Here is a 26052-nt window from a genome sequence, read left to right as displayed (position 1 = left end):
GAAGATCAAACCTATCCATTCTGAAGGAAATCAGCCCTGAGTGCTCACTAGAAGGACAGATCCTGAAGCTGAGGCTCCAATACTTTGGCCAGCTCATGAGAAGAGAAGACTCCCTGGAAAAGACACTGATGTTGGGAAAGATGGAGGGCACAAGGAGAAGGGGACGACAGAGGACGAGATGGTTGGACAGTATTCTCGAAGCTACCAGCATGAGTTTGACCAAACTGCGGGAGGCAGTGGAAGACAAGAGTGCCTGGCGTGCTCTGGTCCATGGGGTCACGAAGAGTCGGACACGACTAAACGACTAAACAACACCAACACTGAGCACAGAGTGTGTTCCTCAGAACACATTGGAGTTTGGTTTGGTGTCCTTAGGTATGGAGCTTGCTTGATAGTAAGGGACAATTGTCCTATGGGGGCGGGTTCTGTACATCTTTTGAAGTTGCTTTGCAACTTTTCTGGTCCAATGTTTACAACATTAACATCTGGAGGGCCCTGGCTCCAATAGTCGGAGTTCTCAGACAGCGATCGAATTGCGGCATCCTTTTCAGGGGGACGTCACTTGAGCCTGGCTTAGCCATCCCACCTGCTTCTTCCTCCCACTCTGAAACCATTCCCTCCCATTTTGGCACTGGATTATGACGGCGTTCCTTGTCAGGATTCCCGAAGATCCGGGGGGGGGTGCGGATAAACCACATCTGGCTTTGTCCTGAATCCATCCATCACCCGATATTGTCCCACTTCAAGAATACTTCCCATGGGAAAGTCTCTGAGCAGCGTCCCTTAGCTGTTTAAAACTTTTCAATGGTGCCTGCTGTTTCTGAGGGACCCTGTGCACACCTGGCGCCTCGACTCCCATTTGGTGCTTCGATGTTTCTTTGCATTAATCCACACTAGACTGAGAGCGGACTACATTTCCCAGATGCCTTTGCTGCATCAAACCAGGAAGAGGATGCACGCGGACGGCTTGATTGGAGAAAGCGATTGATTCGGAGGTGCCTCTTTGCGTAAGTTGTGCTGATGGGGTAATAATCTGGGGGTGCAAAAGGTAGGATCTTTTAGGGTAAGTCCAGGAGAGAGAGAGCAGATTTCCATATAAAGGGGATTTAATGGATTAGCACGCTGCGGGAGAGCCCTTGTATCTTATGCATGTTTATCTGGATCTAACTCACTCTACGTTTCATGGCGCTTCCTGCAATTTATTTGCAGCACGGCTCAGTCTTGCCATCTATTTTCATTGCCAGGGAATTTCCCTTGCACGTTGTGGAATCGAGAAAGAACTTGTTTTAAAATAAGAGCAGGGTGATTTTCCTTAACTGCTTGCTTTAAATAATAAGAATGCAGAAATAAATATACTCGCATTTCTCCGAGTGTTTTCCACATTCACCACTCATATTTTTTATTTTTATTTTTACACATTTTCTCAGGTTACAATAAAGTATATTGGGTTCACAGTTTCACCCATTGATGCGATTGTTTTTATTTTTGGCCTACGATGAAATAGAATATACAATTAAGATCCAGCAAAAATAGAAGCTGAAGACATTGGAATAGCCCTGTGAGATTGCATGACGTAGGTTGCTGTTTGCTACAACTGCTGCCTGTTTTTTTAAAAAAATAAATAAATCCCTGTTTACTGCAGGCTTCTCTTCTCTTGTGTCAGCACCATCACTAAAAAAAAATATTGGAACAATTCCCTGTGTCAGCCATGATAAAAGACAAAGAAGCATTTCAGAGGCTCAGCTTCCTCTACCAGGTAAGGGAGAGTGTTCCTTGTACACCAGTCGTATTTGCTAACTACCACGTTGTTCACAAAATACTGTACTTGCAGAATCCTTACCCTAAACTGGCTTTCTTGTGCTTGGCCTTTTGGCTTCACTTTTATGATTTCCCCGCCTGCCTCTATACCTTTTGCATCACTGGCGGAGGAAGAGGCGTGCGGGGGGAGGACACTGCCCCCAGCAGTGCGATCCCCATGGCCCCCCCCCGGCCTGCGCTAGGTGCCACGCCCCTATGGGTGACACCACGCCCCCAGGATGTGTGCCACGCCCCTACGGGCGGCACACCACGCCCCCAGGACACGCACCGGCCCCGCCCTGCCTGATCCCGCCCCCCGGTGCCGGAGAATGAAGCTCCGCCACTGTTTTGCATGTGTGTGTCTGGCTCTGTACTTAAAAAACAACACCCCGTTTTGCAGCACTTGCAAAGGCAGAGTGATGTATAAATGGCATAAAGTGTTCAGTATTCCGTCTGAGCAGATCCATGGTTATCCTCAGCTGGCAAGTACGGTAATAGACACAGTGGGTGCAAGTGGTGGTGGGAACAGTGAGCGGAGTTTATATAATAACAAAATACAAACAGTGTACAGTGGTGCCCCGCAAGACGAACGCCTCGCAAGACGAAAAACCCGCTAGACGAAAGGGTTTTCCGTTTTTCGATGCGCTTCGCAAGACGAATTTCCCTATGGGCTTCCTTCGCAAGACGAAAGCCCATAGGGAAATCTCCAGGACAGCGGGGAAGCGCAGTGCGTCTTCCCCACTGTCCTCAGACCTCCTCCGAAGGCTGGCGGTGGGGTGTAGAGACCTCCTCCCGCCGCCAGCCTTCAGAAGGCTCCTCCGAAGGCTGGCGGTGGGGCGTAGAGACCTTCTCCCGCCGCCAGCCTTCAGAAGGCTGCTCCGAAGGCTGGCAGTGGGGCGGAGAGACCTTCTCCCTGCGCCAGCCTTCGGATGGCTGTCCTGAAGACTTGCGGTGGGAGGAGGGTTTTCCTTCCCACCGCCAACATTCAGAATGCTGTTCTGAATGTTGGCGGTGGGGAGGAAAAACCCTCCTCCCACCGCAAGCCCCGGGAACAGAGGAGAAGCGCTGCGCGCCTTCCCCTCTGTTCCCGGACCTGTCCTGAAAGCTTGCGGTGGGGAGAAAGAGCCCTTCTCCGCACCACCAGCCTGGCAAGCGGTCTCCATAGGAACACATTAATTGATTTTCAATGCATTCCTATGGGAAACCGTGCTTCGCAAGACGAAAAACTCACAAGAAGAAAAAACTTGCGGAACGAATTAATTTCGTCTTGCGAGGCACCACTGTAGTTTGCAATGATTCAGTTAATTCTCAAATGTATGCCAGACAAGCGCAGTGCCCATCAATAACCGCTGCAGTCAGTGAAAATAGCACTATAGTTTTCACATAGCTAAGTAAATTAAAACCTGGAGTGGGACAAACTGCCTAACTATTTTATCCTTCTGCCACTGTAAGCTCTGGTCCATAGAAGCTTATGCTATGGTATGTTTGGCCTATAAACCGCTGCAGGACTGTACTGTTTTTTCCATAAGAGACTTAATAAGTTATGGGTGCTGCCACTGGCAAGGACCTGTTGTGCAGGAAAACCGTGCATTTATGGAATCTGTATGGCCCCGAGTTCCTCAGTGGGGTGGGGGTGGGGGGTGATGCCAAGGATGTTCAACTTACTTCCATTCCCCTGCAACAGGCAGCGCACTGCGTCCTTCGGCAGAACCCAGAGAACCAGGAACTGGCTCGCTTTTATTGCCACACGCAGAACAGCATCAGCCGGCGGCTCGTGTTAAGACAGTGAGTACCCATAAGCCCAAGCCACTGGCATTCACAGACATCCTGCTTCTGATACAGGGACGCGGGTGGCGCTGTGGTCTGAACCGCTGAGCCTCTTGGGCTTGCCAATCAGAAGGCCAGCGATTCGAATCCCCGTGACAGGGTGAGCTCCCGTTGCTCCGTCCCAGGTCCTGCCAACCTAGCAGTTCGAAAGCACGCCAGTGCAAGTAGATAAATAGGTACCACTGTGGCGGGAAGGTAAATGGTGTTTCCGTGCACTCTGGCTTCCGTCACAGTGTCCTGTTGCGCCAGAAGCGGTTTAGTCATACTGGCCACATGACCCGGAAAGCTGTCTGCGGACAAACGCTGGCTCTCTCAGCCTGAAAGCGAGATGAGCACCGCAACCCCATAGTCACCTTTGACTGGACTTAACCACCCAGGGGTCCTTTACCTTTACTCAGTTGTCTGACACGTTTGCTACTTAACCTTCATTTCCCTTTGTCTTGCAGGGATCCATCTGTGAAAAGAACCATCTGCAAATCTTGCTTCTCACCTCTTGTCCCTGGAGTCAGCTCCACTGTGCGCCAGAGAAGTGAGTGGCCCTGTCTCTTCTTCCTCCTCCTCCTCTGTGGGTCTACGTGGGCTGTTACTCTGTGCTCTGGAACGGCCCCTGGGTCTGGTGCAGAGGTTCCCCTCTTCACCAACGAAGCCGAGAATGGGCTACACCAAGTTGGGAAGGCAGGAAGGACAAAACAAGGGAGTCTTTCCCCTTGAAAGATGTACGGGTGGCACTGTCTACAAACTGAATTACCCTGAGCATTCCCCCAGAATGGTGGCGGACCAGTTCACACATTCCTACTTGCAAGTGTAGCATGGCCTCCCCCTGGGAATGTGGATCATATGCTGCATAGGGGCTAGGTGCCCATGTCTTTGGCTGGCCAGACAAAAGCACCCGAGGGGGTGTGGTAGCAGGGTTGGTAAGGGGCGGAGCCTAGGGATAATCACGAGGGCCTGATGGAGATTTGTGGAGGGCCAAATTCAGCCCCCAAGACTTGGGTTCCCAATAGCTGCTCTACAGGGAACCAGTGACCCTCCAGATGTGGCTGAGGTCCATCTTCCATTATCCCTGTCCATTGGCCATGTCAACTGGGACTGGTGGGATTCAACAACATCTGCAGGGTTCCTCATCCCTGCTTTTTTGGGATCCTCCTTTATTTCTTCTTCGGAGGAAGTAGAGACCACTGGAGAATTAATATTTCTTCCTAACTTCCCTTTATGTACAGATTATTAGATTGAGAGATGGATTGTTGGGGTTGTGAGCACAGAAACAAGTGAGGCTGGGCAAAGAAAAAGTGAGGGAACTGATGATATAGCTGAAAGTTTGGGAGGAAAGCTGGAAATAGCAGGGCAGGGAAGAAGAAGAAGAGTTTGGATTTGATATCCCGCTTTATCACTACCCTAGGGAGTCTCAAAGTGGCTAACAATCTCCTTTCCCTTCCTCTCCCACAACAAACACTCTGTGAGGTGAGTGGGGCTGAGAGACTTCAGAGAAGTGTGACTAGCCCAAGGTCACCCAGCGGGGAAGCGAACCCGGTTCACCAGATTACAATTCTACCACTCTGAACCACTACAGAAGGAGTCTGACCCACTGTTTTCCAGGCTTCTCTGACTCATTTGCTCCTCGCCTCTCTCACCAGAGCGCCGTCATCAGCGGTGGACCATTGTGCGTTGTCTCACCTGTGGCCTCACCAAGCGTTTCCTCAGCAACCCCAACTACAAGTTGTGGTCGGAGCAACCTGAGGCGTTGCTGGAGAAGCAGACGCCCCCTAGTGAAGGAGCAAAAGGTGAGTGAAGATGTTAAGTGTTTTTAATATAATCAGTGGTATAATTATATATATATATATATATATATATATATATATATATATATATATACACACACACACGTTCCTCCCCTTCGAGCTAAAGATTTCCAGGGTGGTAGACAACGTTTCATCAAATAATAGTACAGTTTGTTCTAATACAAGACAGTAGTTGCCATAACATTTTATAACCGGCAGGCATTGTCGTATTATTAAAACAGTAAGTAACAAAACATGATAAGGAAGAGCAAAACAACCAATCGTTTAATCTGCCCTTTTCTGAAAGCTGTTCCTTGGGGAGGGAGGGGTCAGCTGTATCTCCAGTGGCAGGGAGTTCCATATCCAGGGCGCCATGGCAAAGAAGGCCCTGCCTTGGGCTGTCATAAAGTGAAATGCACCTGTTGATGGAAGTATAGTACAGTGGTACCTCGCAAGACGAATGCCTCGTAAGACGAAAAACTCGCAAGACGAAAGAGTTTTTCGTTTTTTGAGTTACTTCGCAAGACGAATTTCCCTATGGGCTTGCTTCGCAAGACGAAAACGTCTTGCGAATTTGTTTCCTTTTTCTTAAAACCGGGCGCATTGCTTGAAGAGGTGCAGTTCCGTGCTTCGCAAGACGAAAAATTCGCAAGACGAAAAAACTCGCAGAACGAATTAATTTCGTCTTGCGAGGTACCACTGTAAACACTTTTCCAGTTGAACTTAAGCCAGTGCTTAAGCCCCAATGCCTTGAATAAAGGGCTTGAGTTGTTGGGAAAATATGATAGGGAAACGTTTGGATAGTTTTCATACAAAGGGAAGGAACTTTGCACAGACAAAGAGGGGCAATTGTTGCAGTGGCGGCCATTTTAAGGGTCTTGGGAAAGTTGAAGGGGAGTAAAGGTGTGGGCAGCAAAGGTTTGGAGGCCCAAACTAGGTGTGGAGAACGTAGCTGTGGAAAACATTTTTAGGAAGAAGCTTCAACAGGCTGTTTTTCTTTTCTTGTGTCCAGCTTCAGGCCAGACCCCCAGCTCAGTGCAACAGCCCCCCAAGGCCTCCGGAGCAGAAAAGGCAACACCACCTGCAAGTTCTGGACCTCACAGCCGTGCCTCTGAGGAGACGACAGCAGGCACCAAATCTAAAGGGAAGAAGGGGCAACGAACTCTTCCCAGTCAGGCAGGCAACTGTGGCTTGGTAGCAAACACATAAGCCCCAAGTCGGGGCAGAAGAGTCAAATGTGGTTAATACGATTATTGGCTGTGGAGAAAGGACCCTGGATTGTTTGGAAACCAAAACCTAACTGGCTAACCTGTGGGGCTTGAATGGCTCAGGTGATTTGAGTTCAGTGATAATGGCCCTCTTTTATAGCGCAACTCGCTTTGAGGCACCAGTAAGAGAGGGGCGGCAGCCCATAGCGGCCTAGTGAATACTACGGCCTGCATTTCTTTTCTCCCACCATCTCCATAGCTTGAGGTTCATTTTCCACCTGGAGGGGTGTCTCCACTTAGGAGCTGTTGGAGACCAGGAGATTTTGTTGAACTCTTTCCTATTGGAACTTGAGGTGAAGCGATGATGGGGAAATAGCTTCCCATCCGATCTCATGTACAACGCTACGTAAAAACGTGGAAATAAAATTTTGTTTCAACAGGATCATTCTTGTGTTGTGTTCTGAGTCATGCAGAGTAATAGAGCAGCTTCACCCTCAAATACCTAGTGATGAAGTAAGACTTTGAAGGTGGCTCTTTAATTGTTGTTTTTGTTTAGTCGTTTAGTCGTGTCCGACTCTTTGTGACCCCATGGACCAGAGCACGCCAGGCACTCCTGTCTTCCACTGCCTCCCGCTGTTTGGTCAAACTCATGTTTGTAGCTTCGAGAACACTGTCCAACCATCTCGTCCTCTGTCGTCCCCTTCTCCTTGTGCCCTCCATCTTTCCCAACATCAGGGTCTTTTCCAGGGAGTCTTCTCTTCTCATGAGGTGGCCAAAGTTTTGCAGTCTCAGCTTCAGGATCTGTCCTTCCAGTGAGCACTCAGGGCTGATTTCCTTAAGAATGGAGAGGTTTGATCTTCTTGCAGTCCATGGGATTCTCAAGAGTCTTCTCCAGCACCATAATTCAAAATCCCTTCATGGATCACAGCCTTGCCGTGGCGAAGGGGCTTGAATAACTCAGAGAAGCTATGAACTATGCCGAGCAGGGCACCCAAGATGAACAGGTCATAGTGGAGAGTTTTGACCAAACGTGATCCACATGGAGGAGGAACCGGCAAGCCACTCCAGTATCCCTGCCAAGAAAACTGCATGGACAAAGACAACAGGCTCTTTAATTGCAGGATGACAACTATGACCAGCAGTATCATACATACACAGTGGTACCTCGGGTTAAGTACTTAATTCGTTCCGGAGGTCCGTTCTTAACCTGAAACTGTTCTTAACCTGAAGCACCACTCCTGCTGCCGCTGTGCCGCCACTGCGCGGTTTCTGTTCTCATCCTGAAGCAAAGTTCTTAACTCAAGGTACTATTTCTGGGTTAGCGGAGTCTTTAACCTGAAGCGTATGTAACCCGAGGTACCACTCTATATATTAAGTCCAGTGCAATGTGTTTCACTCTCTTGAGCCCAAGAGAGGGTCTTCTTGCTTCTAAAACTGCTTTGAAGCAGCCCATAAATGATACCATTGACCATGGTATCCTTCTGGAGCGACTCTCTGAACTAGGGGTGGGTGGCACCGCTTTGCGGTGGTTCCAGTCCTACTTGGATTATCGTTCCTAGAGGGTATTGCTTGGGGAATGCTTTTCAGCCCCATGGAACCTTCAATTTGGGGTTCCGCAGGGCTCAATCCTATCCCCCCATGTTGTTTAACATCTACATGACACCACTGGGTGGGGTTATCCGGAGGTTTGGAGTAGGTTGTCAGCAGTATGCTGATGACAGCCAGCTCATATTTCTCCTTTACATCTGCAGATGAGGTAGTGGAAGTACTGGACCAGTGTCTTGCCTCGGTAATGGACTGGATGAGAGCCAACAAACTGAAGCTCAATCCAGATAAGAGTGAGGCACTGTTAGTGGGTGGTTCCCTAGACCAGATGGGTGGGAGATCGCCTGCTCGTGATGGGGTTACACTTCCTCTGAAGGAGCAGGTTTGTAGCCTGGGGGTCCCCCTGGATCCTTTGCTGTTGCTCGAGGCTCAGGTGGCCTCAGTAGCCTGGAGTGCCTTCCTTCAGCTTTGGATCATAGCTGTCAACGTTTCCCTTTTTTTTAAAGGGAAATCCCCTTATTCTGAATAGGATTCCTCGCAAGAAAAGGGAAAAGTTGACAGCTATGCTTCAGATGGTGGCCCAGCTACACCCTTATCTGGACAGGGATAGCCTAACTACTGCCTCTGAAGACTGTTCAGAAACTTCAGCCGATGCAGAATTCAGCGGCCAGGTTGCTCACCAGAGCAAGATGGCTTGAGCATATTACACCGATCCTGGTCCAACTGCACTGGCTACCAATTAGTTTCCGGGCCCAATTCAAAGTGCTGGTTTTGACCTATAAATGGCTCAGGACTGCAATACCTCAAGGATCACCTTTTTCCATATGAACCTACCCGGATCAACTTCTGAGGCCGTTCTCTGTGTTGCTCCTCCTCGAGAGGTCCGGAGGATGGCAAGAGGAGAACAGGGCCTTCTCTGCAGTGGCTCCCCGTCTGTGGAATGCTCTCCCCAGCGAAGTTAACCTGATACCTTCGTTATATACCTTTAGGTGCCAGGCAGAAACTTTCCTTCTTAACCACACTTTTGGTTGATTTGATTGACATCCTATGCCCTTTGAAAATGTGGTGGGTGTTTTTTGGGGGGGTTGGGGGGTTGTTTATATTTTGATTATGTATTCTGTGGTTTTATATTTTGATTTTATTTTGTGAACCGCCCTGAGACCTCCGGGTATAGGGCAGTATATCTGTTGTTGTTGTTTAGTCGTTTAGTCGTGTCCGACTCTTCATGACCCCATGGACCAGAGCACGCCAGGCACTCCTGTCTTCCACTGCCTTCCGCAGTTTGGTCAGACTCATGCTGGCAGCTTCGAGAACACTGTCCAACCATCTTGTCCTCTGTCTTCCCCTTCTCCTTGTGCCCTCCATCTTTCCCAACATCAGGGTCTTTTCCAGGGAGTCTTCTCTTCTCATGAGGTGGCCAAAGTATTGGAGCCTCAGCTTCACGATCTGTCCTTCCAGTGAGCACTCAGGGCTGATTTCCTTGAGAATGGAGAGGTTTGATCTTCTTGCAGTCCATGGGACTCTCAAGAGTCTCCTCCAGCACCAGAATTCAAAAGCATCAATTCTTCGGCGATCAGCCTTCTTTATGGTAGGGCAGTATATAAATTCAATAAATAAATAAACTAGAGTCCACCTCTCTGCCATCTGCTCTACTGGTCCCAGTTTTGGGGGCTTTCTGTTGACATTGCTAACCATCCTCTACAGTTTTCTTTGCATTTGAGTTGGGAGATTTTCATTTAAATTCGGAGTCTTCAAGCTGGCGTTCAACTTAACTGCTTTGCAGAATCAATGAACCCAAGTTAATTAGGTCTATTAATTTCAATAGGTTTACTCAGAGTAGAATTAGCATTGACTACTGCCCCCACTTATGCCAGAATATTTCGTCTGTTGATAATTGGGGGGAAGGAGAAATAATTCTGGAGAAATGGTAGGGTGTGTGTGTGTGTGTTGCTCAATGTTTCTGCTGTTCTCTCCCTTTGCACAATCTCCCTTTCCTTGGAAAGAGACGTTTTTACCCAAAATCATCATCATCATTGTGGTCATCTTTGTAGTAGCGAGGATTAGGATTGCAGCCTAAATGTGTGTTTGTTGCTCAATTCCCCATTTACCATATTTTTCTGTGTACAGTGGTACCTTGGGTTACATACACTTCAGATTACAGACTCCGCTAACCCAGAAATATTACCTCGGGTTAAGAACTTTGTTTCAGGATGAGAACAGAACTTGCGCAGCGGCAGCAGTGGGAGGCCCCATTAGCTAAAGTGGTGCTTCAGGTTAAGAACGGTTTCAGGTTAAGAACGGACCTCCGGAACGAATTAAGTACGTAACCAGATGTACCACTGTATTAGACACCCCCATGTATAAGATAAACCCCTATTTTGGGGGACTAAAAATTAAGAAAATGGGGGGAGATTGCCAAGAGTCTTCTTTGGGAGACAGTTAGCAAAAAAAACACCCTACAGAGCACCACTTTCAATCGCACGTGTCACTAAAGCAACCTACCGTCTGCCCGATCAGCAAAAGCAGACACAAGGCACTCCCGATTGACGCAACACCAGCCAATACACAGCAGACGTTGCCGCAATCACCTGTCACCTGCCCAATCACCACTGACACTCTCCTGCTCGCTGCAACAACCAATCGCACATCAAAAAAAAAGGCACTACCCATGTATAAGGCAACCCCCCCATTTTATACTTTATTTTTGGGTAAAAATGGTTGTCTTATACACAGAAAAGTACGGTAATTCGGAGCAGGTGGTGTTAGCAACAACATCACCATCATCGTAGTAGAAGCAGTGGAATTAATATTGCAACCTGTGCGTGTTGCTGGATGCTTTTGTTGCTGCATCATCATCACCCTAGCACGATATCGTCCTCTTTCAACTCAGCGTTGTCGAATGAACGTGTTGTTATCATTATCATCATTCTTCTTATGATCACAGCACAGTCTAGGTCACCTATTGAAACTAATGGCCCTAACTTAGCCATGGGTCTTAACTCTGAACAAAATTTACTTGAATACCACCCTTAAACGTGCATGTGGGTTTTTATTTACAGTGGTACCTCGGGTTAAGTACATAATTCATTCCAGAGGTCAGTTCTTAATCAAAAACTGTTCTTAACCTGAAGCACCACTTTAGCTAATGGGGCCTCCTGCTGCTGCCGCGCCACCAGAGCACGATTTCTGTTCTCATCCTGAAGCAAAGTTCTTAACCCGAAGTAATATTTCTGGGTTAGCGGAGTCTGTAACCTGAAGCGTATGTAACCTGAGGTACCACTGTATTTCATAGCTATTGTCATAGCACCAGGATAGGACAGAATCCCAGCAGAAGCGCTGACAGAAGGCCTCAATTCCTCCCTCAAAACACACCTGCACAGCCTCCTCTTCCGGTGTCGGGAACAAGAATCTGTGCCACAAGGCATGTGCAACCCCAGCTTTGTGACTTTCTACCAGAACTAAGGTGACTGCCATGACTGACAACCAGTGTTCAAAACTCCCATTATTCTAGGTGTGTTTTGCGACAGGGAATTTCATTAGCACGAGCAGTTTCTGAGCTCTGGGCACAGTACTGCGCCTAAGAATTCAGATTAAAACGGTAGAGTGGAAGGAAGGGAGGGCCTTTTTCTGCCTCCCCACTTCCAGCTACTCTCTGAAAACTGGAGAAGAAACCCTCTTAAAGGGGGGTGGGGCAGGGGAAGGACTAGACCATGTGAAAAATGAACATAATAGCTGCAGTTCAATTTCAGCTTTGTATTCTTGTTATTTAAAAAGCGTGCCTAGACATTCTGTTCTTGCTCCCATAACCTCTATGGTGCCATTTAGCTCCTAGCTTTCAAATCTCAGTTTCTAACACTGCTGAGATCTCCCTGTTGAGCACTGTAAGGGAAAGCCTTTGCCTGTGTAGTTCTCAACAGACTACAGTCACTGACAGCATCTGTTCTAAGCCACAGTGTGGCTTTAGAGCTGGGAGGTCAAGAATCAACATGATTTTCTCACCGTGCCAGCTGCAGGAGAAATGTTGAGAGCAGAGACAATCCTGGTACATCACCTTCCTGGACCTTACAAAGGCCTTTGATCTTGTCAGCTGAAAAGGACTCTTGTGTTCTCGCCTCATCTCTCTTTGGCACATTCTTCTCCCTATTGCTCTCAGATGCCTTCGGCTCAACTGAAGATGGTGTGTTCATCCATTCAAGGAGTGATGGGAGTCTGCCCAACCTGGCACGTCTCCACTCCAAGACCAAGGTGTGGCAGGTCCTCATCTGAGAGAGGTTGTTGGCAGAAGACGCAGCCTTGACAGCGCACACCGAGGAAACTCTACAGAGACTCATCGGCCGTTTTGTCCAAGCCTGCAGGGAGTTCGGCCTACCACCAGGCTGGTGAAGACCAACATTCTGAGTCAGGACATCGCCAGCATCACCACTGGTGATCATATGCTGGAGGTGGTAGATGATTTTGTCTACCTGGGTTCCACCATAACCAGCAATCTCTCCCTTGAGGCTGAACTGGACAAGCCTATTGGCAAGGCAGCTATGGCAATGGCTCACCTCTCCAAAAGGGTTTGGGGGAATGTGATGCTAACATCCAACACCAAGAAGAAGCTCTGCCAGGCTTGTGTGCTGAGCACGTTGCTCTATGGAAGTGAGTCATGAACTTATAACCATCAGGAGTGACACTTCAGTGCCTTCCACATGCGCTGCGTCAGGAAGATTTTGAATTGTCGCTGGACAGGAAATAATAATAATAATAATTTTTATTTATACCCCGCCCTCCCCAGCCAAGACCGGGCTCAGGGCAGCTAACACCAGATATAAAAACAATTGATTAAAATACAACATTAAAATGCAGCCTCGTTTCAGTAGAAACTCAAATCAAAAACTTTTTTGGTGATGAAAACGTCAAGTCTTCACCAAGGCTAACTATCCCGACTGGTCCTACATGGGCCAGAAAAAAACCAGGAAAGTCCCCAAATAGGAGTTCCATCACAGAAGGAGAAAGGAAAAAAAGAAAAAGGGCTAGGGGATCAAGTTGATTCCAAGCCAAAGGCCAGTTGGAACAACTCTGTCTTACAGGCCCTGGGGAAAGAAATCAGATCCTGCAGGGCCCTGGTCTCATGAGACAGAGCATTCCACCAGGCCGGCACTAGTGTAGAAAAGGCCCTGGCTCTGGTTGAGGCTAATCTGACTTCCTTAGGGCCCGGGACCTCTAGGGTGTTGCTATTTATGGACCTTAAGGTCGTCCGCGGGGCATACCAGGAGAGGCAGTCCCGTAGGTCCGTGGATCCTACCAGGAAAGAGTTTCAAACAAACGTGCTCTCCCAGGCCCACATTCCCAGCACGTTTGCACTCCTGTGTCAGCAATGTCTACGCTGGCTTGGTCATGGCCATACAATGGAAGATGGCAGGATCCCCAAGGATATGCTCTATGGGGCTTCAGGTACCAGGACCATTGGCAGACCGACTGCGTTACAAAGATGTCTGCAAATGGCAACATCAACCCTGACATGTGGGAATCCCTTGCAGATGACCACAGTGCTTGGAGGCAGACAGGCAGGTCATTTATTCATAGCAATGGCCAGAGGAGAATGACCTCTGGGAGGAGGGCAGAGAGAAGAAAGGCCATGTGCATCTGCAGGAGCATAACTGGACGCCTTCGTCTTTTCCAGCTGCAACAAATGTGTATCTCTCGTATTGGTCTCTGCAGCCACAGTAGGTGCTCCAACCTTCCAACAGTTTGACTTCACCCCAGAGGCTCACTCCTCCATCATCTCCTGAGACTGACAGGTGCCAATTTAGTGCATCATGGATCCTACCCATCTGGATACACAGGAGTAAGTGGGTAAGTACTGGCAGCAACTACCAGAGAGTAAGACACAGTGGCAGCCCTGCAGGGCTCTTGTATTGCACTTGGGCAACAAAGCGGTATAAGAGGCTCTCCTGGGCTTCTCCCCGTCCTTCGTTCCAGGGTGGACCTAACAATGGCAGCAGTTCAAATGTTGTGAAAGAGGCAGTTCTTAACTGAAAACAGTATGGAATAAAAGCAGCTTATGCACTCCCATCAAATCTGGCATGGTGCTCAGTAATTATCATCATCTCCCCTCTGGTCAGTTCCAACACATATAAAAACACAATAAAACACCAGAGGAATGGCTTATGAAACCGATGGACTATGTTGAAATGGCTAAATTAATTGCCAAACTAAGAACTGCCAAACTACATGTATCACCCATACATGTAGTTGCAGGCAGGATTTGAAATATAAGCAGTTACTGGAAGATTTAATGATAATGAAGTTTAGATAATAAATACATATGAATTGTAAAACAGCTAATAAAAAGTAGTAAAGTACAAACTTCAGGAAAGGAGAGATAAATATCGCCAGATAGGAATATCGCCAGACAGGACACACACACACTAAAACATCAAACATTAAAAACTTCCCAATACACTCTTGCATCTTGCGTACAAAAGGATCTCATGCCTTGTGGCAGAGAACTCTTGCACATGAATTATTATTATTATTATTAGTAGTAGTAGTAGTAGTAGTAGTAGTAGTAGTACACCACCCATCTGGCTGGGTTTCCCCAGCCACTCTGGGTGGCTTCCAAGAAAGATTAAAAATACATTAAAACCCCTTTCTAACATTTCATTTGTTCTGTAGTCTCCTCCCACTCTGTATATATAACTTGATGAATCACTGTTCTTGGAATCTTTGCAACCAGTCTCTCGAATCCCTTTCCAAGGGAGCAAGGGAGACACCGAACAAGCTGAGAAGGATAAAAAAATAAAACCCACCAGGAAAAAGAGAGAGAGGTGAGTCTGTGCTGTCTTGGGAGATGCACACCTGCCTCAGGTGAGATATCTCACCTAGAGGATGTGGCACGGTTGGTCCATTTAGCTTAGTCTTGCCTAAGCTACATTGACAGGCAACAGCTGCCCAGGGTCTCTAACAGGAGTCCTTCCCAGGTCTACCTGAAGATGCTGGCGATTGAACCTTGGACCTCCTGCATGCAAAGCAGATGCTCTTATCATTGAGCTACAGCCCTTCCCTTAGTGTGGGTGGCAAGGTGAGGAAGCAGGGTTGGGGAGAAATAAAAGGGGATTGCAGAAAGGGAGATGGAGAGACACCCTGCTTACTTTTGGCTCCAGCCCTGATCACTGCTGGTGGCCCCTAGAAGATTAAGGTAAAGGGGAACCCTGACCATTAGGTCCAGTCATGACTGACTTTGGGGTTGTGGCGCTCATCTCACTAAATTTATTGGCCGAGGGAGCTGGCATACAGCTTCCAGGTCATGTGGCCAGCATGACTAAGCCGCTTCTGGCGAACCAGAGCAGTGCACGGAAATGCCGTTTACCTTCCCGCCGGAGCGGTACCTATTTATCTACTTGCACTTTGACGTGCTTTCAAACTGCTAGGTTGGCAGGAGCAGGGACTGAGCCACGGGAGCTCACCCCATCGCGGGGATTTGAACCGCCGACCTTCTGATCGGCAAGTCCTAGGCTCTATGGTTTAACCCACAGCACCACCTGTGTCCGCCCTAGAAGATTACCACTGAGGGAACGCGCCCCTCCAGAGGAAGAATAGGTTACAACTCCCCTGCTCTTAACTTTCGAGCTAGCTGTCCTTCAAAACCAAAACTAGGCTTTAAAATAAGAAATTCTACCTCGGCTATTCAGAGGTGTTATGGGAACCACAAGAAGGAAGAGTGCTGTTGTGCTCATGTTCTGTTTTTGAGCTTCCCGTGGGCATCCTGATCTAGATGGGCCAATCGACTGATCCAACAGGACTCTTCTTCTGAAATAGCATGTTCTGTGTATTCTGCAATTTCTGGGATGTTTCCCTTTCAGCTGCTGCAATGGCCCCCCATCTCCTTCCTTGGTTCTTGTGCCTCATCCTTTCGCTGGTGGGACCCAGTTCAACTGCTGAAGATGACTTGTTGGTGGTGACCAGCAGTGGCTCAGTCCGGGGGAAGCGTCTCACGTCTGGCTTTGGCAACGTCACGGCCTTTTTAGGCATCCCCTATGCTGAGCCCCCTGTAGGCAAGCTGCGCTTCCAGAAGCCCGTTCCTCATCAGCCATGGAGCCAGGTCTTGGAGGCCACCAACTTCAGCAATTCCTGCCCCCAGATAGTTATTTCTGGCCCTCCGGATGCCGAAACATGGATGGCCAACACGCCCCTCTCAGAGGACTGTCTCTACCTCAACATCTGGGTGCCCCATCCTCGGCCCTCCAAGCCAGCCGCGGTCCTTGTCTGGATCTATGGCGGGGCCTATTTTATTGGCACAAGCTCCCTAGTGATATACAATGCGGAATTCCTAGCTGCTGCAGAGAATGTCATTGTGGTCTCCATGAATTACCGCCTGGGGCCTCTAGGTTTCCTTTCGTTGCCACCAGCTGTCCCAGGGAACATGGGCCTGATGGACCAGCAACTTGCCATGTCTTGGGTGAAGCAAAATGCAGCTGCCTTCGGTGGAGACCCTACTCGGATAACCATTTTTGGCGTGAGTGCAGGAGGAGCCTCTGTTGCATTTCACCTCCTCTCACCAGGGAGCCAGCCTCTTTTCCATCGTGCTGTGCTAGAGAGTGGAGCTTCCGTCGCGGCCTGGGCTTGGCTGAATCCTGAGGAGGCCAGGAGAAGAAGTCAGAAGCTGGCCAAGAAGATGGGCTGTGCTCAAGAAGAGGTCCCTGCTTTGGTGAGTTGCTTGCAGGGAAAGAACGCATCAGAGTTCCAAACCGCCCAGTTCCTTGTTGTGGACCCCACGGTGGTTCTGAATCCACCCTTTGCACCGACAACGGATGGGGAGTTCCTCACCGATGAGCCGCGGAAACTTCTAGAATCCAAGAACTTCACGGCTAAGCCTATCGTGATCGGTACCACCTCCGACGAAGGGTCTGTCTTCGTATTATATGCAAGCCTCTTTTTGAACACAACCAAAGACTGCCTTTTGACCCAGGAGCAACTGTTGAAGGGGCTGCAAATACTGGTCCGCAACGCAACCAGCGACTTCATCAAAGCTGCAGCTGAGAGATACAGTCAGGCAGAACCTGAAGGCCCAGCAAGGTACCGTTCAGCCATGGTGAAAGCCTGCGGCGATTACCTTTTCGTCTGCCCAGTCACGGATGTCGCCACAGCAGTGACAGAGGCTGGAAGCCCCGTATACGTCTATACTTTCCGCCACCGCAGCACTGGCTCTGTTTGGCCTGAATGGCTGGGGGCCAACCACGGAGCTGAGGTCCCGTATGTTTTCGGAACTTTGACGCTGTTGAAAGGAACCAAGGAAAAGCACACAAAGGCAGAGTTGGAGCTTATCTCCCGTGTCATGCGGTACTGGGCGGAGTTTGCCCGAAGCGGGTAAGAGAACTTTTTGGTTTCTCCTTTCAGTCACCCTTGCCTCAACAGCACAAAAACAGTCACTTCTCTATGAGTACGACAACTTAGCCAAAAGACTTGTTTATTGCTTTGAGATTGAAAACATGAAACTTATGGGTAACCCACAACTTGTGCGCATTCCATACCCTCCAACATTTCTCCGATGAAAAGAGGGGCTTCCTATTCCATAATAATAATTTTATTATTTAGATCCCGCCCATCTGACTGGGTTGCCCCAGACACTCTGGCGGGCTTCCAACATACAGTGGTACCTCGGGTTAAGTACTTAATTCATTCCGGAGGTCCATTCTTAACCTGAAACTGTTCTTAGCCTGAAGCACCACTTTAGCTAATGGGGCCTCCCGCTGCTGCCTCGCCGCTGCAGCATGATTTCTGTTCTCATCCTGAAGCAAAGTTCCTAATCCGAGGTAATATTTCTGAGTTAGCGGAGTCTGTAACCTGAAGCGTATGTAACCCGAGGTACCACTGTATATTAAAAAACGTAGTAAACCATTAAGCATTTAAAATCTTCCCTACGCAGGGCTGCCTTCAGATGTCGTCTAAAGGTTGTATAGTTCAGGGGTCAGCAACCTTTTTCAGCCGTGGGCCAGTCCACCGTCCCTCAGACCATGTGGCGGGCCGGACTATATTTTGAAGGGGGGAAATGAACAAATTCCTATGCCCCACAAATAACCCAGAAATGCATTTTAAATAAAAGCACACATTCTACTCATGAAAAAACACCAGGCAGGCCCCACAAATAACCCAGAGATGCATTTTAAATAAAAGGACACATTCTACTCATGTAAAAACACGCTGATTCCCAGACCATCCGCGGGCTGGATTGAGAAAGCGATTGGGCCAGATCCAGCCTCCGGTCCTTAGGTTGCCTACCCCTGGTATAGTTACTTATCTCCTTGGCTTGAGAGGTGACATAACTCCACACCCTCCAAAATTTCTCCCATGAAAATAAGGACGTCGTAAGAAAAAGCAGGACATTATGGGGTCACATCAGAAACTGGGACGGCTTCTGTAAATCCGGGACTCTCCCTGGAAAATAGAGACACTAATGCCAGAGAGTCTCACATTCAGCTTTACACGTTTGGCAAAAAAAACCCCCAAAATTAAAAGGGGGTGGAAAATGGGTGGGTGTCCAGGACAAAAGACTTTGTCAATCCCGCCCGCCACTGAACCCAGTATGTTTTGGCTATGGTTTTGGCAATGGTAAGTTGAGGGTGGCCTGTATAAAAGCCAAGCTCAAACTAAGATAAGGAAGCATTTCTGATATTCTCAGTGTTCAAAATTTTAGCTGATATCATAATTTGTGTGCATGCTAATTATAAATAATGTCATTATCTCAACCTCTCTGGATCTAGCTTGCATTTCTCTATACTAAGGTAGCTATTCTACTTATTCTATAACACCACACTTCTTTCTCCTGTGGGTTAAGGCAGGTGATCGCTAATAGCTAATCACGATGAGCAGGCAAAACCGCAGAAAGCTGCTATGCACTGATAACACTGATTGCAAGAAGGGTTGTTTGTTCAAGTGCAGAGTTGCACAATTAACAGGCACTGCATTGCGTTTTTGTTGGGGATAGTTAGCAACCAATTAGTGTGAAAGCAGAGTGTTTCGAAATTTTGTACAAAGTACACGCGCGTGCACACACAAGTTAGCTATAATGCAATTGCATTACAGTGGTACCTCAGTTTTCGAACAGCTTAGTTCACGAACAACTTGGAATGCAAACCCTGCAAAACTGGAAGTAGGTGTTCCGGTTTTCGAACTTTTTTTTTGAAGCCAAATGTGCTCTGTTTTGACTCCCCCTGTGTCTCCTGTTGCATTGCTAATTTGCATCCCCCCATTGTAATTCAAGCCTTCAGTTTCCAATTGCAGTGTTCTGAGGTGATATTTGGAGATTGAGACTTTTTCAGTTAATTTGTTTTTGTGACTGTGTGGATCCCAGTTCAGCTACTGATTGATTGATTGATTGATTGATTGACTGATTGACTGATTGATTGTGTGACTGTGAAAATGGATAAAAGCCCCCCATCCAAACAATGACTATTATCAGTGCAGGTAAGAAAAAAAATTATTTTTTATTTTTATCGTTTACAATACTGTTTTATTTATTTTATAGTACAGTACATTGTTTATTACTTTCATCTTATGGATCAATGGTCTCGTAAGATAGTAAAATTTATGTTAAATTGCTGTTTTAGGGATTGTTTTTAAAAGTCTGGAACAGATTAATCTGTTTTGCATTACTTTCTATGGGAAAATGCGCCTTGGTTTAGGAACGCTTTGGTTTGGGAACAGACTTTCCAGAACGGATTAAGTTTGAGAACCAAGGTACCACTGTATACTTTTGAGATCTGGTTCTCACAAATCTGGAAATTAATATTTTAATGGACAAGCTGACAACTCGTGTACGAGAGAGTCAAACGGACAAGAAAATCACTACTTCTCAATCTACCAGGCAAAGTTTTATTACATACGTAACATTGACAGAACATAGTTACAGGCGTCCAAAACCACATGGCGATTGGTGGGAACTTTGTTTAACTGAAATGACTAAAAAGTTAAATTTAATTAAATAGACATTTGGTGCATTGCAGGGACGGGGGTGGGGGGGAAAAACAGCTGTATGATCCACTGTTTATGACTGCAAATAAAGAAAAACAATGAGGGGGGAATGCATGCAAGTCCATGAAATAAGACTGCAATAAAGAAAATTCACCTTGAAAGAAACAAAATAGTATATGTTACATTATAGTAATTTAACACATTTAATTACTGCCTGGTCAGTCTAAAATAAATTTTAAAAAAGGAGATTAGATTAACAGAATCAGAAATAGCACTCCCATCTAGTATCAAAAATAGCCAATATTTTGGACTTTCTGAAGTATTAGGAATGCCATTCCATCTTGAGTTTCACAGCATACTCTTTGTATATACCAGATTTCTCAGAAAGTGCACAAATCTGTCTCTTATTATGGAATCACAGATCCATTGGTTTCTGGGGTCTGTAAAAAGGAAACGGTTGCTCTTTTAACTGGAAATTATCTTTCTTCCTCCTCTACATGCTTTTGTGAAATCACAGCCTTGTTAGTCTTTGGCTCAATGAGCTCTAACCCAAGTTTAGAATATATAGCTGGCGATAATGAAAATGGGAGGCACGTTATCCCTCCCCAAAAAAAGGGCAACATTACACTAGCTTAATTATGAACATGAGTCAAGTATTTCACTGATACTCAACATGGTTGTTTCGGAAACTCTGTCAGATGGGCAGGGTACAAGTAATAAATTATATTATTATTATTATTATTATCATCATCATCATCATCATCATTATTATTATTATTATTATTAGCACTCCACACATGTCTAACACTGTTTTAAGAAAGCAGAGTGGTGTATCGTGTGCCTCACACAGGACCAGTGCTATTTGAACAATGATTTATTTGCTTCCCACTCAGCAATCCGACTCCTTCCCATGTCAACGAAACAAAATGGCCCGTCTACGACCCAGCACAGCAGAACTTCTTCGTCCTCAGCACGGACCCACCCTGTGTGATGGAGCCATCGCCGGCTCAGCAGTGCAGTTTTTGGAAAACACTCCCATCAGGGGCATCAAAGCCAGGTAAGTGGAAAGGGGGAACAGACAGGGCCAAATGCTTTCCTTGCAATGGTCACCTGTCATGGATTCTTTAGCTGAGATTCCTGCATTGCAGAGGGTTGGACTAGATGACCCTCGGGTCTCTTCCAACTCTGTAATATGAATAAATGTCCCCCACCACCATTCAGGCATGGCTGTTTCCAGTTAAAACACAGTGATTTGGGTTTTACATAAACAAATTTCTCACTCGCGCACATATTCGCTTGGGGAGCTCATTCTCACCTCAGATATCTCTTGAAGGTCTTTTGTTTATGCTGACAGGCTTATTCAATTGCTTGCTGTCGTTTGTATATTTATTTTGCATTGCTTTATGTGCATTTTATTGTATTTCATCATCATCATCATCATCATTTATACCCCACCCATCTGGCTGGGTTTCCCCAGCCACTCTGGGTGTCTTCCAACAAAATATTAAAAATAGGATAAAACATCAGACATTAAAAACTTCCCTAAACAGGGCTTCCTTCAGATGTCTTCTAAAAGTCAGAGAGTTGTTTATTTCCTTGACATCTGATGGGAGGACGTTCCACAGGCTGGGCGCCACTACCGAGAAGGCCCTCTGCCTGGTTCCCTGTAACCTCACTTCTCGCAGTGAGGGAACCGCCAGAAGGCCCTCGGAGCTGGACCTCACTGTCTGAACTCATATGGGTGAGTGGAATGTAAATATTTTTGTAAATAAAATAAAAAATAGATCAGAAGTTCAGTTTGGTTGTGGTAGCCCAGGAGAAGGGAAATTCTCTGAGGCAGCCCTAGGTTGTGGAATTACCTTCCCACAGAAGTGTGTTTGCACCTGGCACCTTCATTACCTAGTTTTTGGTCATGTGCTGAAGACGTAACTTTTTACGCTGGTCTTAGACACCTGGGAGATATGTTCTTATGTTCTTATTTTTAGCATCCACCATATACTTACGACCTTAATCGTTGAAAGCAGTTTTTTTTAATATATATTTTTCATTGCTGTAACCCACCCTGGGATCTCACAGGGAAGGGTGGATAAGAAATCAAAATACTACTACTAATAATAATAAGTTCATTTCCTCCTTCATTTGCCATTAAAATCCAAGACGATGTCTTATCCACACAGGAACATGAAAGGAAGGAGGAGCTGTGAATTAAGAGAAAGGCTTTTTTTTCACAGGTAAGTATCAGTAAGGATGGAGAGAAAGAAAGGATCTGGTTGGGAGTTGGGAGAAAGTAGTCCAATGGGACCAGTATAATTTTTTTGGTGGAATACAATTTTCTCCAGCCAAAATTAAGTGTTTAAAAGATCCATTTGATAAGATTTGATTGGGGAGCAATTTAAGCATCTGCTCCTGGAAATAATGGGGATTAAAAAGTGGTTAATTTGGGTTGGATTGTGGTTTATATTTACTTCAGTTTATGCCACCACACTGTCCCATTTGATTCAAGGGACTCGATACTATTTTTACATTGGCAGTTAGTTCTACGCAGAGAAGACCTGTTGAAATGAATGGAAATTACTAACTTAGGTTCCTTAAACTTCAACGGGCCTACCCGGAGGAAGACTTGGTTGAATGCAACTAAGTCAACATAACAGCGCCTACACCCTCCCAGTCCTTACGGAAGACGGGTTACTGCACCGCTAGCACCTGGGCACCCCTTGGAGACGACAGGCAGGTTATAAATGTGAAATAATCACAATACATTGTGAACTGAAATAGGAGTGTAGCGCAAAGGAGAACATTTTTCCTCCATAATTCTTTTTTTATATATATGGAGAAATCGTCATTTTCTTGACTGAAAATATTTGGACCGTCTCAGTCACCAGGATTTCCTCTTTTCAAACATTATAAAAATATGAAATCGTTGATATGAAACACACCAACATTTAAACCTAGGATGGAGAACATGTGACCTGTTACCCCCAGTGAGCATAGTCAACAGTCAGGATTGACTCTATTTCAGCAACATCTGGACGGCCACATGTTCCCCACCCCTGCTTTAGGCCCCATCTGTGGTCTAAACCACTGAGCTTAGGGCTTGCCGATCGGAAGGTTGGCGGTTCAAATCCCCGCGACGGGGTGAGCTCCCATTGTTCGGTCCCAGCTCCTGCCAACCTAGCAGTTCTAAAGCACGTCAAAGTGCAAGTAGATAAATAGGTACCACTCCGGCGGGAAGGTAAATGGCGTATCCATGCGCTGCTCTTGTTTCGCCAGAAGTGGCTTAGTCATGCTGACCACATGACCCGGAAAAACTCTGTGGACAAACATCGGCTCCATCGGCCAGTAAAGCGAGATGAGCGCCGCAACCCCAGAGTCGTTCGCGACTGGACTTAACTGTCAGGGGTCCTTTACCTTTAAACAAGACATGTAATGCAGTATCTGATACCACTTCAAACAGCCATGGCTCCCCCCCCCCAAAGAATCCTGGGCGATGTAGTTTGCTAAGGACGTTGAGAGTTATTAAGAGACCCCTATTCCCCTCTCAGAGCTACACTTCCCAGAGTTCCCTGGGAAGGGAGCAGGATTGTTAAATGACTTTGAGAAGTGTAGCCCTGTGAGGGAATATGGGGTCTCCTCTCACAACCCGTACAGGATTCTCTGTATATCCATGACTGTATAAAGTGGTACGATCCTGCTTTCAGTGTATATTGCAGATGAGGCCTTATGCAGATAAAAGAGTCGGCAGTTTTGTTGAGGAACAAAACTTAGGAAAATATCCCGTTGATAGCTAAAGGGGAGGAGAAACCCACTTTTCCAGTTGTTCATGTAAAATCTCCAAGGGAACTGGCAACTACAGTGGTACCTCGGGTTACATACGCCTCAGGTTACATACGCTTCAGGTTACAGACTCCGCTAACCCAGAAATAGTGCATCAGGTTTAGAACTTTGCTTCAGGATGAGAACAGAAATCGTGCTCCGGCGGCGCGGCATCAGCAGGAGGTCCCATTAGCTAAAGTGGTGCTTCAGGTTAAGAACAGTTTCAGGTTAAGAACGGACCTCCGGAACGAATTAAGTACTTAACCCGAGGTACCACTGTATAAACAAGGGAGAGAGTTCTAGACATGAGGCACCCTGACTAAAAAGGCACTGTCTCTTGTTGGCTTGCCACCCACTTTCGAAGGTAGGGACATTGAACGGAGCCTGTGAAGAAGGCTTTAACAATAACTGGGCAGGTACGTATGGAAGCAGGCCATCAGGAACCCAGTTCCAAGTTGTTTAAGCAGGGGTCAGCAAACTTTTTCAGCAGGGGGCCGGTCCACTGTCCCTCAGAACTTGTGGGGTGCCGGACTATATTTTGAAGGGGGGGAAATGAACGAATTCCTATGCCCTACAAATAACCCAGAGATGCATTTGAAATAAAAGGACACATTCTACTCATGTAAAAACACCAGGCAAGCCCCACAAATAACCCAGAGATGCATTTTAAATAAAAGGGCACCTTCTACTCATGTAAAAACATGCTGATTCCCGGACCGTCCGTGGGCCGAATTTAGAAGGCAATTGGGCCGGATCCAGCCCCCGAGCCTTAGTTTGCCTACCCATGTGTTTAGGCCAGGGGTAGAAAACCTATGGCCCTCAAGATGTTGCTGAATTACAGGTCCCATAAACTCTGACCATTGGCCATGTTGGCTGAGGCTCATGGGAGTTTTGTAGTCCAACAACCTCAGGAGAGCCACAGGTTCTCAACCACTAGTTGGCAGGGTAAGATCAAAACCAGTACACCCTCAGAAATGTCATGGCTTGCACATGTGGTTTCGGGGAGGGTCTCCCAGGACACCCATTCGCAACCACACTGAGCTATCCTCCGCCTGTAAAAAGAGCTGCCGCTAACACCAAATGCTTTGTGTCCCGCAGAGATGTCTGAAAAGATGCAGAATAACCTATTATGTGGAATTATAAAGCTTCGTTTTCACAGAAAGGGCTTGCTACTGCCTTGCAAAGACCTGCCTGAAAGCCAAGGTTGATTCTCCAAGGGCCGCAACTCTTCAAGATGAAGCAGAAGTATAGTGATAATTGATACCTCTGTTTTCTTTTTGTGAACTACTAGGCATCCCCAAACTCAGCCCTCCAGATGTTTTGGGACTACAACTTCCATCATCCCTAGCTAACAGGACCAGTGGTCAGGGATGATGGGAATTGTAGTCCAAAAACATCTGGAGGGCCGAGTTTGTGGGTACCTGACTTAGAGGCTTGCTTGCTTTTTTTACAGTCAAGTGGGATGTAACTTTTATGCAATAAATAAATCTTTGGAAAGCATTTTCCCAGCTTCGTATCCTTGCCTCTGCATTACAGCAACAAAGGTCAGCAATATAAATTGAAATTTTGTATGGAAATGGGTGTGAAAAGTTTAGCTTTAGTGGGGATATTCACGTTCTGCACAAAGGCCAAAGTTCAGAACCTCATATAGAGTTCGAGCTCAACAACACCTGGAGGGCCATACAGTCCCCTTTCCACATTTATAATTACATTTTTACCAGCTAGATTTATTATTACATTTATATCCCGTTTTCCGCCAAAAATTTCAAAGTGATGTGCATGGTTCTCCCCTTCTGCATATTTTCCCCTTAACAACCCTGTGAGGCTGAGAAGTAGTGACTGGCCCAAGGTCACTCAGTAAGCTTTATGGCTGAGTGGGGTCTTGAACTCTGGCCTACTGGGTCTTGGATTGCATTAAATGCAGCCAGTACAAGCATGGTATGTGTCAGTTATTTGGTTATTATAAAAGAAGAATTCATTGGATCCCTAAAAGAGAGCCCCAGCAGAAGTTTCGAAACACAAAACATGCAGCAAAGAAAAGTGTGGGAATATGGGCTACTAAATATCCTGTTTTAAGTTGTTTACAACACTTCCCCTTTCTACCCTCTTAGCATAGAATAGACCACAGA

The 26052-nt window shown here is 46.7% G+C and overlaps 2 protein-coding genes across 10 annotated transcripts; both read left to right on the top strand.

Annotated features, from left to right (window-relative positions):
• Nucleotides 1–926: 926 nt before the first annotated feature.
• On the top strand, nucleotides 927–7052 carry RPP21 (ribonuclease P subunit p21). 4 transcript variants are annotated; one of them, XM_083602530.1, is made up of 6 exons: nucleotides 927–1048; nucleotides 1643–1756; nucleotides 3482–3582; nucleotides 4071–4153; nucleotides 5221–5405; nucleotides 6415–7052. In XM_083602530.1, exons 2-6 carry the CDS (start codon nucleotides 1709–1711, stop codon nucleotides 6598–6600), a joined length of 603 nt encoding a protein of 200 aa, XP_083458656.1. In that variant the 5' UTR covers nucleotides 927–1048; nucleotides 1643–1708; the 3' UTR covers nucleotides 6601–7052. The 4 variants fall into 4 exon arrangements, with proteins under 4 accessions (XP_083458656.1, XP_083458659.1, XP_083458657.1 ...); XM_083602533.1 differs by having other exon boundaries at nucleotides 928–1048; nucleotides 5259–5405; XM_083602531.1 differs by having other exon boundaries at nucleotides 932–1063.
• Nucleotides 7053–14819: 7767 nt separating this feature from the next.
• On the top strand, nucleotides 14820–25423 carry LOC310756740 (cholinesterase-like). Of its 6 annotated transcripts, none has more exons than XM_083601387.1 (5): nucleotides 14820–14967; nucleotides 16003–17506; nucleotides 21004–21167; nucleotides 22288–22341; nucleotides 25022–25423. In XM_083601387.1, exons 2-4 carry the CDS (start codon nucleotides 16011–16013, stop codon nucleotides 22293–22295), a joined length of 1668 nt encoding a protein of 555 aa, XP_083457513.1. In that variant the 5' UTR covers nucleotides 14820–14967; nucleotides 16003–16010; the 3' UTR covers nucleotides 22296–22341; nucleotides 25022–25423. The 6 variants fall into 6 exon arrangements, with proteins under 6 accessions (XP_083457513.1, XP_083457511.1, XP_083457509.1 ...); XM_083601385.1 differs by having other exon boundaries at nucleotides 22271–22341; XM_083601383.1 differs by having other exon boundaries at nucleotides 22268–22341.
• Nucleotides 25424–26052: the final 629 nt, after the last annotated feature.

Source organism: Podarcis filfolensis (genome assembly GCF_964270895.1).
Source record: "Podarcis filfolensis genome assembly, chromosome: 2".
In the NCBI taxonomy this organism is placed as follows: domain Eukaryota; kingdom Metazoa; phylum Chordata; class Lepidosauria; order Squamata; family Lacertidae; genus Podarcis; species Podarcis filfolensis.
The sequence above is the reverse complement of the archived record's forward strand: the minus strand, read 5'-3'. Positions and strand labels throughout refer to the sequence as shown.